Raw genomic sequence first — 16,062 nt, forward strand, 5'->3', positions numbered from 1 at the left:
GGAGTCCAGCGGTTTGTAGCTGTATAGAAGAGGCAGAGATACTCTTCATCAGTGGATCAACACAGCAGCTGCAGACATGCATCAATTTCATATCGTCGGTAAATCACTACCAGGACAGATGCAAGCGGAGATCACTGAAAGCGCCTCAACATCTTCCTGGTTCCTTCATCCACTTCACTTGCCATTTTTTCCAGCTTCTGGACCTTCTCTATGTCTCCTCTCTCCTTCATCCTCTCAATCAGCATATCAACAGATATTAATATCAGATATTTTACTGCAACATCAGATATTTTACACTCCTTCATCTGACCTTTAACATACTTAAACAAACTGCACGTGCTGCATTTAAAGCAGTTAAACCCCTAAAAACATAATGAACTTTGCCGACATAACGTAAAGACTGAACCACAAACTAATGAAAATGAATCTGCAGCAAATTCTGACTGATAACGACAACGTCAAACATTTCTCAGATCGTTATGAAGCCCATAAATCAACACAGCTTCAATTTAATCCTGTATGAAGCGTAAAACACAAGGACATGATCTGAGTGTCTAAATGAAGGTAAAACTGACCAAAGAACTGATCGAGAGTTCAAAGGAAACTGTGTTTCTCTTAGATTTGATATTTATTAATTGGTTTATTATCAGAGACAGCGCTCATTAATCAACATGCACATGCTGCGGCAATTAAAATACAGGAGTAACGTTTAAATATGCAACAAGACAACAATTAAAACATCTAAACAAGACTCATTTAAATAAGCAGAATAAATGTGATGTCACTTTTCATCATGTTGGTCTCAGTATGACAAAAGCCTCTAGAGATTCATATTCCCAGATGAACCCACCACCCCTCCCTCTTAGCTTTTTTTAAGCTAACATTAATGTCAACTGGACCTAAATTAGTCCTTCAGGAGTGCTGGCTAAACACTACATTATCTTTAGCTTGCAGCTGATTAAAGGGCAAGTTCACAATGTTTCCAGTGTGTCTTAAAACAGCAGTCAGGTGTCTGTAATCATTCCTCCTGTTCATACTGGATATTAAAAGATCCTTCAAATGTGCTTTCAATGGAAGTGATGGAGGCCAAAATCCACAGTGTGTCCACACAGTCATTTAAAAGTCTCTGTGAAGCTTCTATTCAGCTTCAGCAGTCTGAGTTAGTCATATCAAGTGGATATCTGACACATTTACAGTCTTTTTAGCATCAAATTCCCTCTTTGTGTTTCCTCAGACAGTGTTTCCCTGTTGAGCTGCAGGTGGAAGTAAAGTAACAAAAAGAGGAACTTCAACACTAAAAAGACTGTAACGTTGAAAGATATCTACTTGATTTGACTCATTTGGACGTTGAAGCTTCATATTAGCTTCAGATAAACTTTTAAATACATTTTTGCACAGAAGGAGGACTGTGGATTTTGTCCCCCATCACTTCCATTGTAAGGTCATTATGAAGGGATCTTCTAATGGTCAGTATGAACAGGAGGAATGATTACAGCGAGAAAAACAGCTTTAATGTTCATTTGGGCTCCTGACTGTTGTTTTAAGACACATTTGGAAAATTGTGAACTCGTCCTTTATCGTTATCACATCACATTCTTTAAAATTCATATTCATTCAGACCGATGTATCTACATGTTTATTCATAAATACTAATAATAACAAAAATAAAGGAGATTCTTACTTTCTATTAAGATTGTCAGTTGTGAGATACAAAACAAGTTGGTGCGAGAAATAATTTAAGTCGTACCAGTTGACCGTTAACCTTTCCTCCTAAATATAATCAAACAATGATCTGCAGATCAGTTTCCCGATTAATCGTTTTCTCTATAAAATGTCAGAAGACTGAGAGAAATGCCCGTTATAACTTCTTACAGCACAAAGTCTCAACAACAAAATCCAAATAAATTCAGTTTACTATCATGAAAGACACAGAAAAAATTGCTGAAATCTTCACATTTCAGCAATTTTTTAGCTTTCTTGCTCAAAAGATGACTAAAACCATTATTCAATTATCAAAATAGCTGCAGATGAATTTTCCGTCAATCAACTGATCGAAATGCGGATCATAAAATATTTTGTTTACGATCACAGAAGCAGCAAATCCTCACGTTTGAGAATTTGAAACCAGCAAATGTTTTGTAGCTTAAAAATGATTATTTGATTATCAAAAGTAGTTACATTTACCAGTTTTCTGTCGAGCTACTAACCGATTAATCAACTAATCACTGCGTCACAGAAGTTATTATTTTAGTATAACGTTTCATCTTCCATGTGAATCAGTGAGCTGCATCTGTAGCAGTACAAATCATAGATCTAATTATGATTTTTCCCATATTTGATCTGTTTTTCTTTACTATCTAAGGTGACATCACTCGAGGCAGTTCATCAGATTTCACAAAGCTCCCTCCAGATACACGGAAGGCTTTATACTAATTTTCACACCTTTAAATATAGTTAATTTGTGGTCTGGAGTTCAGAGGTGAAGGTTTCCTAGAGTGCTGTCATGATCATAATAAAGCAGGAGGAGAGACCAGAGGAAATGTGCTGATATTTATCAGGGGTTTCAGTTTGAATGGGTCTTCTATAACCTGCGGGCGTTTTTATTGGCCATTTAAAAACAGGTAAAAGGATCTTTATCGGAGCACAAGCGGCAGTCTATAAAATCTTCTGACAGGACCCATTTGGATGACATTAAAATAACGAGCAGTAAAAAGTCCCCACCTTCACCTGCGCGACCTGTCTGACCCGCAGAGGCCCGGCTGTCATCTCACCGATCCACATTCGGTCGGTGGAGTCGAGTCTCTGCTTGTTTCTGCAGGTAAATCAGTCCGAGCGGAGCTGAAAAGGTTGAAAACGGAGACTCCCCAGTGAAGAGATAAAATGTTAAAGTCAGCAGGTTTGCAGGTTCTGAGATCATTTGTGCCGCTGATAAAAACCCACAAATAGGTCACACACTGTTACTGTTGCTATTCTCAGCTCACACACACACTGTATACTACTCTAGGTCACCTCATCCAGTAATTTAGTGAAAACAGGCAGAACAAACAGTTTTTTAGCTTTAGTCAGATTCTACTGTACGCAGCAGCTCTGCATATTTTCTCATATGTTTTTTACTCCCACTCGTGCGATTGGCTGGTTATTTAAAGCAGCTGTTGACCTGTCGTCTGCCTCTGTGTCATCCTACAGTGAATCCTGCTTTATGAGATTTACTTATGAGATAAATTCAAGATTTGTAGGTCTCATTTAAAGTTCAAATGAAGTTTATATCTAAAACTATGTGGAAGCAGTAAATGTTCAGAAAGATGTGGGTTCACTAACACTCTCCATTCAAATATATGAGCTGCAGCTACTTATTGTCCTGACACACCTGACAGTACACATGTCAATCAAACTTTCACCAGGTCATGTGAGTTAAAAGTCTTTACTTTTCTAAAAAAATAAACTTGGAAATTAATTTGTTTTACACACAAACTCATCAAGAGTTTTCAATTTACTAATTGAAATTCAAGTGAATGCACCGAAAACCTGCATGATTTTGATGACACAGGTGTGAGCGAGACAGACATGTCTCACCCTGCAGAAAATTCTCATCCTGTCAATCAAACTTTCAAAATAAAAGCACACCACACTTGTAAGAAATATCCCTCATTTTTAAAAAGTAAGATGATCTGATCCCAACGGGCCAGAGTGCGATGTCCCGACCAACGCTGCTTACAGCTTTAATTTGATTTAATGTTGTAAAGCAGTTTGAAATCTCTGGTTTTGATAAGTGTTATATGAATAAACTGAGACCTTTCAAACAATTCATTTACTATTAAAGTCCCGTTCCACTCAACAATGTGCTTCTCTTCTTGTTCCTTCAGTTGGATGTTTGAGTTTGACACTAAAACTTAGTTTTCATGTTCATCTATTGAAGGTTGAAAGTTTCTCTCTGAGCTCACTGATAAATCTGAGTTTAAAGGTTGAATCTAACGAGCAGGATTTGTGACGTCACAACTCGTTTGGAGCCAATCGTGGTCCAGAATTCAACTTACGTGGAAACTTGAAACACTGAGAATGGACTTTACAGTGAAGGAGGAGAGAGCAGTTAAACTTGTAGAAATTAATTAATTCATTAATATTTGCATGTTCTTAGATTCTTCGATATTATTTATCTTAGATAGATATTTGAAGAGGGAGAAGGAGGAGATGTCATTTTAAGGATTTTATCAAGATATTTGAACTTTTTTGTGGTAAAACCATCTTAGAAACAGATTATTATTCAAAGCAGACTATTTTTTACAAATCTTAACACGATCTTTGAAGTTAAAGTTTGTCTGCTATAAAGATACAATAACAAACTTTACTGTGTTTTCCTTTATAAAGTTTAGTTTCAGTTTAATTTATTTATTTGCACAAATAACAAGACAAACACACAGAAAACATAAAGCATGAAAGGAGTAAAAATGATTGTAATATTGAGATTTTTTTAAAAAATCCTTCAAAATAAAATTTAAAGACATCTCAACAAAATTAAAGTTTATCAAAGGAGGAAAAAATACATTAGCACGAAATAATAATATCTTACAGCAATCAATCATCATATATACTGTATGTACTTCACTAGTGATTGCACAATAGTTTTGTAAGATAAGTTTTATAGTTTATTGCTTTTTTAAATTACATCTTATTCTCTTTATTGTCTATTTTATTTTATTTATTCATCTTCATTCATCTTCATCTCATTGCCATGTGCACTGGAGCATAATAACAATAATAATAATAATAACAAGAAGAAGAAGAAGAAGAAGAAGAAGAAGAAGAGACACTTTACAGAAGTAGAAAGAATCATAAACAAAACAAAACAAAAAAAAAACTAAAAGCAGAAGGAAGCAGACGACATTAATCACATATTAAAGCAATTCTTTAAAGGTGAGAATAATCAAGAACACAAATGAAACAAATTACCATAAAAAGCCAGAAGATAAAAATTAGTTTTAAGATGTGAAAATAAAGAAAACAACTTGAACCATGAGCCTCTAAGATATTACCTTTACCTGTTATTACCCTATAAGAATGTTTTTAACATAACAAATATATAAAGTTACAAACAGATATTGTACCACATCAACTGTAGGAGGTTCAGACTCATTGGAGGAATAAACAACAAACGTTTCCCCAAAAATTTATATTTAATTTATTTAGGTCTAATGTCCCTTTATTAGCATTAAGGAGAAGAAGGGATGGATAAGAATTTTTATTCAGATGGAAGATTAAATTAATTTTCATGGAGATATGGACCCAAAAAGAATTAATTACAATTATATTAATTTATGCACAATGAGACCTGGGAATTGAATTTGCTGAATACTGAAGATGTAACGTGGAGCATATAAAAAACCTTAAACTGTGTTTCACGTAGACACATACAGATAAATACAGAATTAATTGAGTTTATGGCTTTATCCCAATCATCTTCATTCAAATCAATTTCCAACTCTCTTTTTTTCCATCTTAACTCTTATTTCCTTTATGTTAAATGTTTTTAACACTTTAGCACTTTGAGATTCACTCTGAATGAAAAGTGAAGTACAAATCGAATGCATTATTATTATTATTATTATTATTATTATTATTATTATTATTACAATGCAATACTGGAAGATGTATGTTTTGTTTAAACATATATTTTTTTAAATTATATATATGGAGTCAGCCACTCTGTTATCTTTTTAAAATAATATTTTATTATTTTAATTAATAATAATAATAACAACAATAATAATAATAATAATAATTTTTATATTATTCGTGTTTACACGTGTTTTACTTCATATTGTCTCTTAAATTCAATTGTGGTAGAAAGTTTTATTTTTAAACCGGAAAGCGGAACAAAACCGGAAGCACGCGTCGATGACGTCGTAACGTGGAAAACAAAAACAAATCGTGGTGTTGCGACATCTGTGTTGTTGTGTTTCGCGGTGTTTGTCCTGTTTTCTGCGTTTTAAAGCCTCCACATCGTCTCCAGTCTGCGTGTTCATGGTGAGAATTCACATGTTTATTAATGTCGAAGTAAAAACTGACCTGCAGCCGCGTTTATGGCGCTTTTTTAATCTGCTGCTAACGTGCGTTAGCTACCTGGAGCTAACGTCACAACAGTCATGTTTGTCTCTGTCCTCCGGCTCAGGTTGTCCTTCGGGTCCGGCTGCAGCTGTAGTTTACCGGTAACAGCTCGGTGACGGTGACGGTAGTTTGAGCAGCCATGGCTCAGCAGAGAGGAGTCAACAGCCTGCAGTTCAACCAGGACCAGAGTGAGTTTCAGCTACAGACATCTTAACTAATGTAACGTCTCTTTATCTGCTTCAGTCTGACTCAAACCAAACGAGGCTTTCATATAATATTTCTAGAATAATAAAAACCATTAAAACTAAAGATATTTACAACACTAAGATTTTCCAACTGGTGCAAATTACATTCATGGTGAAAGGTTAAAGGGCAAGTTCACAATTTTCAAGTGTGTCTTAAAACAACAGTCAGGAGCCCAAATGAACAGTGAACCTTGCTGTAATCATTCCTCTGAAGCTAATATGAAGCTTCAGCGTCTAAATGAGTCAAATCAAGTAGATATCTTTCAACGTTACAGTCTTTTTAGTGCCAAAGTTCCTCTTTTTGTTACTATACTTCCACCTGCAGCTCAACAGGGAAACACTGTCCGAGGAAACACAAAGAGGGAATTTGATGCTAAAAAGACTGTAAATGTGTCAGATATCCACTTGATATGACTAACTCAGACTGCTGAAGCCTCATATAAGCTTCACATCTACTTTTAAATGACTGTGTGGACACACTGTGGATTTTATCCTCCATCACTTCCATTGAAAGCACATTTGAAGGATCTTTTAATATCCAGTATGAACAGGAGGAATGATTACAGCGAGGAAAACCTCTTTCACTGCTCATATGGACACCTGACTGCTGGTTTAAGACACACTAGAAAAACTATGAACATGTTTAAAGTTTACAGGAGATCCGCTCTATAAACCTGTAGCTTCTTGACCTCTCCTGTCACATCTGTTTTATTTCTATTATCTGGTTTTTATGCTGTTATTTTATTATTATTAGCAGTGGAATAATTTAGACCTTTAATGCAGCAGTGCGCTGTGAGGACAGTGTTTACACCTGCTTCCTCCTTTGTTTTTATGGCATTTTTCTTCATTATCATTGTTACATATCTGTGCTTCCTTCCCCTCCAACATTTCCTCATAAGGCTGTTTCTGCTGTGCGATGGAGACGGGGGTCAGGATTTACAACGTTGAGCCCCTGATGGAGAAGGGTCACCTGGGTGAGTAAACGTACCATGACTGACTGTCTGTTTAAAGGCTAGCTGAATGCTAATGAGACTTTATTTGTGTGTGTTTGTGTTTTTACAGATCATGAGCAGGTAGGCAGCGTGGCTCAGTGCTCCATGCTGCATCGATCCAACCTGCTGGCCGTCGTCGGAGGAGGCGTCAATCCCAAATTCTCAGAAATATCTGGTGAGTTTAGATGAAGTCACTTATTACGATAAAAGCTCAACATTAGAGTTTCCCAGCGTCGTAACATTATGGAGAATTATTTTTCCTCATACTCTCTGGTTTACAGTTACTATATTGATAATCGATTCATCGTTTTGAGTCATTTTTTAAGAGAAAAAGTCCAAATTCTTTGAATCCAAATTCTTAAATGTGAATATTTTCTGGTTTCTTTAGTTCTCTGTGACAGTAAACTGAATATTTTTGGGTTGTGGACAAAACAAGACATTTCCTGACATTTACAGACACCAAACAATTAATTGATTAAACGAGAAAACAGTGAAAACAAGTTGCAGCTCTACTCAGGTTTGAGACTTTTCTTGTGAAATCCTGAATGTTTTAATCTTTTCATGTGTCTAAAAGTCATTCAATTTAAACAATCTGAAGAGGAAAATTCCCAGGTTGTCCAGAAACTGAGTCCCAAATTGTTCCTAAATGTACATTCATGAGTCGTTTTAGACCAAAGTGTCTGTCAGATTAATGTCTAACGTAATATTTAACTTTTATTCAACTCAAACATGATACAAACTAAATATTGTTCATTATTATACTTTGGCACATTTGTTACAAACATTCAAACATCCAAACAGTTGAACAAACCAATTAAAATTACAAAAATGATTAAAAAAAAAACAATATCACAAAGCTGAAGAGGAGCTGTGTGCAGACGCCTTCATCAAGAACTGACGACACACCAGAAAATACACATTTCTTCTTCTACAAGCTTTTGAGTGTTTTTTTTTTCTCTTCTTCTCCGAGCTTTCTTTCAATTCCAACATTTTTATTTCCCACCATTATTAGTTTGTACGCCTTTATTAGATAGCAACAGTAGAGAGATGACAGGAAGTGAGGGGGGGGGGGGGGCATACAACACATGGCTCAAAACACACGGCAACAAAAAATGACACTAGAAACACAAAGATTAGTCGATGAATCAGTGAAACGATCAGGAGAAAATTGATCTACTTTGATAATCCATCAACGGAGGAGTTGCTGCTGTTATTTGTCATATAGGATAGTGAGATGAATATTGTCGGGTTTTTAACTGTTAGTCAGAGAAAAACAAGGAATTTGAAGATGTTGTCTTGTAAATTATAACGGCCATTTTTCAATTAATCGAGAAAATAATAACAGTGGATGATGAAATAAGCCCGACTATGTAAAGAACGTCCCTGGTTGTCATGGTTACTGTTTTCAAGTGCTCGTCGTCTCACTGCTGACGTTTGATTCGGATCTTTTTTTTCTTTCTGTGTGGAACAAACATCTTCATATTTCATATTTTCTTTGATCTCAGTGCTGATCTGGGACGATGCTCGGGAGTCTCGGGACCCCAAAGACAAGCTGGTGCTGGAGTTCACCTTCACTAAACCCGTTCTAGCTGTTCGCATGAGGCATGACAAGTGAGTCCACTTTGTCTCTGTGCAGCTACGTAAAATAATAAATATCACTGAAGTATAGTAAATATAATTGTTGTGTTTTTTTTGTTTTCCAGGGTCATCATTGTGTTAAAAAACAGGATCTATGTTTACAGTTTTCCAGAGAATCCTGTCAAACTGTTTGAGTTTGACACCAGAGATAACCCTAAAGGTCAGCCTTCCTTCTCTTCTTCTCTTTGTTTGTCTTCTTCTGCTTTTTTTAATAAACGTAACTCTAATGTGTCGCAGGTCTGTGTGATTTGTGTCCCAGTCTGGAGAAACAGCTGCTGGTCTTTCCAGGTCATAAATGCGGAAGCCTGCAGCTGGTCGTAAGTCACAAACAAACAGAGCTTCTATTTTAAAGAAAACATCTCTGTAATTTAATGTAATAAACTTTATTTTTTCTTTAGGACTTGTCCAACACTAAACCTGGTACATCATCAGCTCCTTTCACCATCAACGCCCATCAGAGCGAGATCGCCTGCGTGGCTCTGAATCAGCCCGGCAGCGTGGCGGCTTCCGCCTCTCGTAAAGGAACTCTCATCCGTCTGTTCGACACGACGACCAGAGACAAACTGGTGGAGCTGCGCAGAGGAACCGACCCGGCCACCCTCTACTGGTACAGTCTGACCGGCTGATGTATGACTGTGTGTGTGCTTTAAGGCGTCAGTATGCCCCGACAGTAAGAGCAGTAAATCATGACCCCCCCCCTTTGTTCTCGAGCCTGGACCGAAGCATTTAACAACTAATGGTTGTTCTCCACTCGAAAACATGTTTTTCCTTCTTGTTCCTGCAGTTGGATGTTTGTTCTTCTTCTCTGTGCAGAATGATGTATGTGTTTGTTTCTCTGTGTTCACCTTAAATCTGTGACATCACAACTAGTTTGGAGCCAATCGTGGTCCAAGTATGCAATTTATAACAGTGGTAACTCGAAGCCTCCGTTGCACACAAATGCAGGAAAAGTTGATAAATCAACAATATTTACAGATTCAGAGATTCTGGGTTTTAATGAGGGTGAAGGAGATGTTATATTAAGAATTTTTAACTAGTTAACTGAACTTTTTTGGGGGGGGAAAACCATATCTGACACAAATTATTAATCCAAGCAGAGGATTTTTTTACCTCCTAAAACATGTCTAGAGGGGATCTTTAAAATTTATAAATGTAGTTTTTTTTTTCTCTCAGTTTCAGCTCCATCCAGGAGGTTTTTTTTTTCTGAACCTTAAAACTGAAGTTTTCCCAAAACAGTCTCCAGAGTGAATAAATCTTCATCTTGTCAGAACAACGTTGAGATCATAAAATAATCATACGATCAGTTGAGCGGTTTCAGATCGACCGCTGGTTAACATGTAGTATTAAAGAGCTGCGATCGTATCACCGCTTCTTATTCTTTCACTCGTCTGACAACCGAAGCACAAAAAAATGAGTTTGTGTATTTGACTGAATTATAACACAGTGATGACAGAGAAGCAACTTTCTCTAATCTGATCACTAATTATAAATGTTATTAAGCTGCTCTTCTTGATCATAAGATAATGATTAATGACGATGTTTGTTGTTGTTGTTCGTCAACTGAAAAGAGAACAAAGAAGAAGAGATGCAGCTGTTTTAATGTCGTTCAGCATTTTAAAACTAACTGTGATTGTGAGAATTAGAGCTGCGACGATTAATTGATTAGTCAATAATTGTTTTGAACAATTGTTTAAATCATTTGTTACAGCTCGCCAGGGGAAAGGCAAGCAACATAAATCCAGAATGTTGACTGGTTAAACAGTCGTTTATTGCTGGGAAGGCCAAACTACTAACTAAGGGAGAGGAGCCGAAAAAAAAACAATATAACCAAATGTAGTGACTTGATTTCGACTGGGCTGTTACCCAGATATGTAATTGACGCGTCGTCATGTAGTAAATCAAACATCTTCCGACTTGTGTTAAGATGTATTTATTTACCACCGTGTATCAATAAAGCCTTTGCTATACACACACTTACACCTATAACTTGCATGAAAACAAACAAAAAAAAGGCTTTAAGATTAGCCTCTAAAAAAAACTGTGTGCTTCTCCCGGTAAGCAGCACACCTGAGAAGTAATCTCCTCTTCTTCTACATATGCATTTCTATATCCTGCTGTCCAATACGCCACCTAGTGTGGCAACCAGGGAATGACCTTAACACACACACACATACAAATGGCTTTAACAGCAAAAGAGTAGGGACAGAGTGCACAGTGAACTCAGCAGCCACACATCTCTCTGTTCTGTATTTCTCTGTTTGGTGTCTTCAGGTTATGCTAACCCATTGTTGCTAACTTTGGAGCTAACCGCCTTCACTTTTCCAGCATTTGGGGAAAACAACAGACGTGACTTTTTAGCATTAATTAACTGACAGACTGTAGTCTGTGCTGTACATTTACTGCCAGACTGACAATTTACTACTAACCTTTTCCTCTGCTCCGCTCACATCCACCGTGACTTCTCTGCTCCTCGCTCTTTCCCGCTCGCTACGCAAACATACTCCTTAACGGAGCCGCGCGACCAGTGGTTTCCCAGGCAACGACACAGAGGTTGGCTCACGTACCGGAACAGCGCTGCTCAGAGACTCCCAAACAAAAATTTTTTTTTTGGCCTGGCGGGGGGTTCTCGTTGTTTCATTATGGAAAAACACAGATTCAGTAAACGTTCAGAAACCGTTGAGTACCGTTAGACCCAGCAGTCTCCGTTAGGTTGGGCGAGTTCAAAGTTGTGAAAACAACGGGGGTGTTTTGAATACACCCCCGTTGTTTTCACAGGTAATTTGTTAGTCTGTCCCGCCCGCCGCGGAAAATAATGGATTAATCCTGGAAAGCTGTTGATGTAGCACTTTTCTCCTTATGAAAATAACACAAAGATTATTCGACCAATGAGAATTTAGTCAGACGAGAGCATATCGACCAACTAATCGACCAGCAGACTACAGCCCTACTAGACTTACTAACACAAAGAAAATAACAAAAATAACACCTCACTCTCAATGTCTAGTTCTAAGCGGCTTATAAAATATCACACTAATTTTCATACAACAACAAAGAGAGGCACTCTGGCGGCTGTTCCCTGAGTCCCAGCCGCCCCCGACTAGCGGCCGGCCAGACATTTATTTATCTATTCGGCACACACGGATCGAAGCGTCACGATTGGAGGGCTGGCTTGGGCAGGTTGTCACTCAACTCAGGAGGAGCCCGGATGACACATTTTTCAGGCAAAAGTGTCAAAACATTTTCTGGTTCCGGCTTCTCAGATGTGACGATTTCTTCTTTTCCTTCTGTATCTTAAAGTTTTGGTCTGTTAATCAGACGAGACGAGCGAATTGAAGACGTCAGGGTGTTCTCAAATAAAGTGTGAATGCAATTCTTATTACTCAGATTAATAAATAATGTAAGTCATTAGCTCCGGTGCAGCTCCAGTGAGAAGCAGCACGCCTCCATATTGTCTTGTGGAGAAACACTCACAGTTTGGTCTCTGACAGCGTCTCTTTCTGCTTTGTTTATTGTTTTCCAGCATCAACTTCAGTCACGACTCCTCCTTCCTTTGCGCCTCCAGCGATAAAGGAACAGTTCACATCTTTGCACTCAAAGACACCAAACTGAACCGCCGCTCAGCGTAAGAACCACTTCTACAAATCAGCTGCTTTTACCCCCACCGGGACTCTTCTTCTTTAACATTCTGCCGGTCTAATGTGTCTCTTTATTCTTCCTCCTTCCTGTCGCAGGTTGGCGCGTGTCGGGAAGGTGGGCCCTGTGATTGGTCAGTATGTGGACAGCCAGTGGTCGTTGGCCAGCTTCACCGTGCCTGCTGAGTGTGCCTGTATCTGCGCTTTCGGAAAGAACACGTCCAAGAACGTCAACTCAGTCATCGGTGAGGAAACGATTTGTTTTCTAGTGAAGTTTTATTTAAGAAGCAGGTCTTCATTTGAAACAAGTTTATATTTGAGACAAACCTTTAGTTTGATTTTCTCCCTGTTTTATAAATGTATTTATTCATATTTCAACAGATCTTTCTGTTTTAATTTGCTGTTGACATAAATGAAACAGCACTTTGTTTTATCACTTGTTTCATTAAATTGATTATAGTGTTGATTTCTGCAGCTCCATCGACAGAAAAATAATCAGCCTCTATTTGGATAATTGATTCATCTTTTCAGTCGTTTTTCTAGCAAACGTTACCTGACTTCAGCTTCTCAGTTGTGAGAATTTGCTGCTACTCAAAACTGAATTTGATCTAATCGTCAATCTTTGCTATTTTATGAAATATCAGATCATTTTGACTCTGTGAATCTATTCAAATAAGACAATCTGAGAAGTTTAGAGGTCAAAACTTATCTTCAAGGTTGTGAAACACTGATAGAAAACTGTTTATCTTCAGGTTTTGGTCAAAAGAAGCAATTTAATGACATCGTTTTTGTGTCTGAGGAAGTTTAATGTTCCTTTTTAAGTATTTTCTGACATTTTATAGACTTGATAGTAGAACTGATAATGATAATAATCATTAGTAGCAGCCTGACTTGATGAAACGCACCACTTCCTGCGCAGACGTGTCACATTGAAAACCTTTTTAAGGCATTAAAGGATGACGACCTCCCTCTCAGATCTCAGAGCTTTAATGTGAAGCATCTGAGTGTTGAGCTTCACTGATGCAGGAAAAAAAAAACTGTAAAGTAGAAGCGACTGGAAATGATTAAAGAATAAAAACAGTGTTTGTGTCAAAGTGTTTTCAGCAAAGTGATGAAGATGACTCACTATTAATCACTTTAGACTTTAATAAAAAATCTCCTTTTGTTTTCTCTTCAGCTGAAAATCTATAAAGTCTGTTTGACACCAAATTATCTTTTAGTAACGTTGGCCGAACAAAAGTTTTTCATTCTTTCCTAATTACTCTTATTGTTCTTCTGTCAGTTTCCTTTTTTTCTTATTAAATTGTAATCAGCATGTTTTTGTCCCACAAAGACGTGATGACAATGTGTCCTTCATATTGTTTATTCACACCAGTCGAGTCAGTGTTGCTGCTTTAAAAAACACAAAGATGATATTTAACGAAGGCTGAAACAAACTGACTAAATTATGGTCGTTTGGTCCATAAAATGTCAGAAAAAGGTGAAAAATGTTGATCAGTGTTTCCCAAAAGCAGAAGACGACGTCCTCAAACGTCTTGTTTTGTCCAAAGATGTTCACTTTACTATCATAGACGACTAAAGAAACTAGAAAATATTCACATTTAAGAAGCTGGAATCAGAGAATTTGGACATTTTCTTCTCAAAAATGACTCCAAATGATTAATCAGTCATCAAAACAGTTGGCGGTTAATTTAATAGCTGGCAACTAATCGATTAACTGACTAAAGGTCTTTGCACACCAAGTCCGTTTTTTTCATCCGAAATTGTCACACCTTAAAAAATAAATACGACATCATGTTGTGTCAATCACGTTTACACACCGACTCCGAAAGTTTGATTGGCTGCCTAACTCCCGAATGGCTGAAACAAGCCACCTAGCGGCTGGCGGACCTGTCACTCAAAGAAGCCATGTCCTTCATTATGCAGAACTTTACGGCTTAATAAAATTTAAACGGGTGAGTTATAAAAAAATTCACCCCCCGTACAGTTTAATTAGCTTTAGAGACCAAAACCGTTGTTTGTACCAGGCTGTAAACATGTTTATTTCTGCTGTAAAGTTGGACATTTTAACATGGGGGTCTATGGGGATTGACTCGCTTTTGGAGCCTCAAGTGGTCGTTCAAGGAACTGCAGTTTTTGGCTTCATTTTACAGCCCCGGAGGTTGCCGCTTGGTCAAAAGCCTTTACAGAGTTGTTTGACCACTCAGAGCCACCGTACACGCAAACAACACAGCCTGGAAACACTGATACTATCAGCTCCAGCAGAGAAGTTACACACAGACTGATCACAGGACGACTATTGATCATGATCTTGTCTGTATGTTGCAGCGTTTTGAGGCTGTGCCCTGAATATCTGCTGATCCAGTCGAAAGGCTGATCATTTCGTCTCATATTGCGAATTTTTGCAGCGAATATAGTAATAAAATGCATCGGACTCAGTGTGCGAGGTTTCTGTGCGTAACGATTTTTGTCAGATGAAGGATTTAAAAAAGGCATACGAAAAAACGGACTTGGTGCACAAAGACTATAAGCTTTACATTGAATTTTTGCTTCTTTCTCTTCTCGTCCTGCAGCCATCTGTGTGGACGGGACCTTCCATAAGTACGTGTTCACTCCTGACGGAAACTGCAACCGAGAAGCCTTCGACGTGTATCTGGATATATGTGATGACGACGACTTCTGAGGCTGCCGCGGAGAGAGAGAGAGAGAGAGAAAGCGGTGGAGAAACATCATCTGGAAGGACAAAGTCAGACGTAAGAACAAGGAGGAAATGTGACGACGATGATGACGAAGAAGAATAATGATGAAAACGACTGATGAGTTAATGTTTATTGTTGGTGTTCTGGAGGCAGACGGGCCTGTGTTCAGAGAATCAGAGAGACACGTTTTATAAAGTCCTTTGTCTTTGTAATCAGTTGTATCTACAGTATGTAGCAGTGTGAATAAAAATAAAGTTTTCTATTAGCCTACATGAGTCCGACTGGTCGATTTATGTGACAAATACATTTAAACCTTGGAAGTAGTTTGCTGTATTTATGAGACATTACCTGTTGAAGTCGAATTGAAATTCATTTTTAACTTCTTTAATTTCTTAGTCTTCTTACTACTAGCATAGTCAGCTAGTGATAAGCTCCTTAGCCTTTGAGATAATGCTTATAGCAAGCTAGTTAGCCAGACATGCTAACGTTAGCAGCTTAGGCAAACACAGTTCCTTGAACGGCCACTTGAGGCTCCAAAAGCGAGTCAATCCCCATAAACCCCCATTATGTTATGCATAATGAAGGACATGGCTGCTTTGAGTGACAGGTCCGCCAGCCGCTAGCTGGCTTGTTTCAGCCATTTGCCCATTTTTGATTGGCTGGGAGTTAGTCAGCGTCACGCACTGCCAAGATGGCGACGGCCGGAGCGGCTCACTTTGAGCTTCAAAACCGCTCCTCAGAAACCAACGGGTGA

At 37.9% G+C, this 16,062-nt stretch overlaps 2 protein-coding genes across 3 annotated transcripts in view; both read left to right on the forward strand.

Annotated features, from left to right (window-relative positions):
• LOC122968041 (oocyte zinc finger protein XlCOF6-like) overlaps window positions 1-16,062 on the forward strand; it is an 813,118-nt gene that overhangs the window by 118,328 nt on the left and 678,728 nt on the right. The window lies entirely within an intron of this gene.
• wdr45 (WD repeat domain 45) lies at window positions 5,887-15,578 on the forward strand. Of its 2 annotated transcripts, none has more exons than XM_044333015.1 (11): window positions 5,887-6,021; window positions 6,139-6,290; window positions 7,247-7,321; window positions 7,410-7,514; window positions 8,845-8,950; window positions 9,043-9,137; window positions 9,215-9,294; window positions 9,376-9,584; window positions 12,498-12,599; window positions 12,709-12,854; window positions 15,183-15,578. In XM_044333015.1, the coding sequence occupies exons 2-11, from the start codon at window positions 6,242-6,244 to the stop codon at window positions 15,290-15,292; spliced, it is 1,077 nt and encodes a 358-aa protein (XP_044188950.1). In that variant the 5' UTR covers window positions 5,887-6,021; window positions 6,139-6,241; the 3' UTR covers window positions 15,293-15,578. The 2 variants fall into 2 exon arrangements, with proteins under 2 accessions (XP_044188950.1, XP_044188949.1); XM_044333014.1 differs by having other exon boundaries at window positions 6,167-6,290.

Source organism: Thunnus albacares, chromosome 18, assembly GCF_914725855.1.
Source record: "Thunnus albacares chromosome 18, fThuAlb1.1, whole genome shotgun sequence".
In the NCBI taxonomy this organism is placed as follows: domain Eukaryota; kingdom Metazoa; phylum Chordata; class Actinopteri; order Scombriformes; family Scombridae; genus Thunnus; species Thunnus albacares.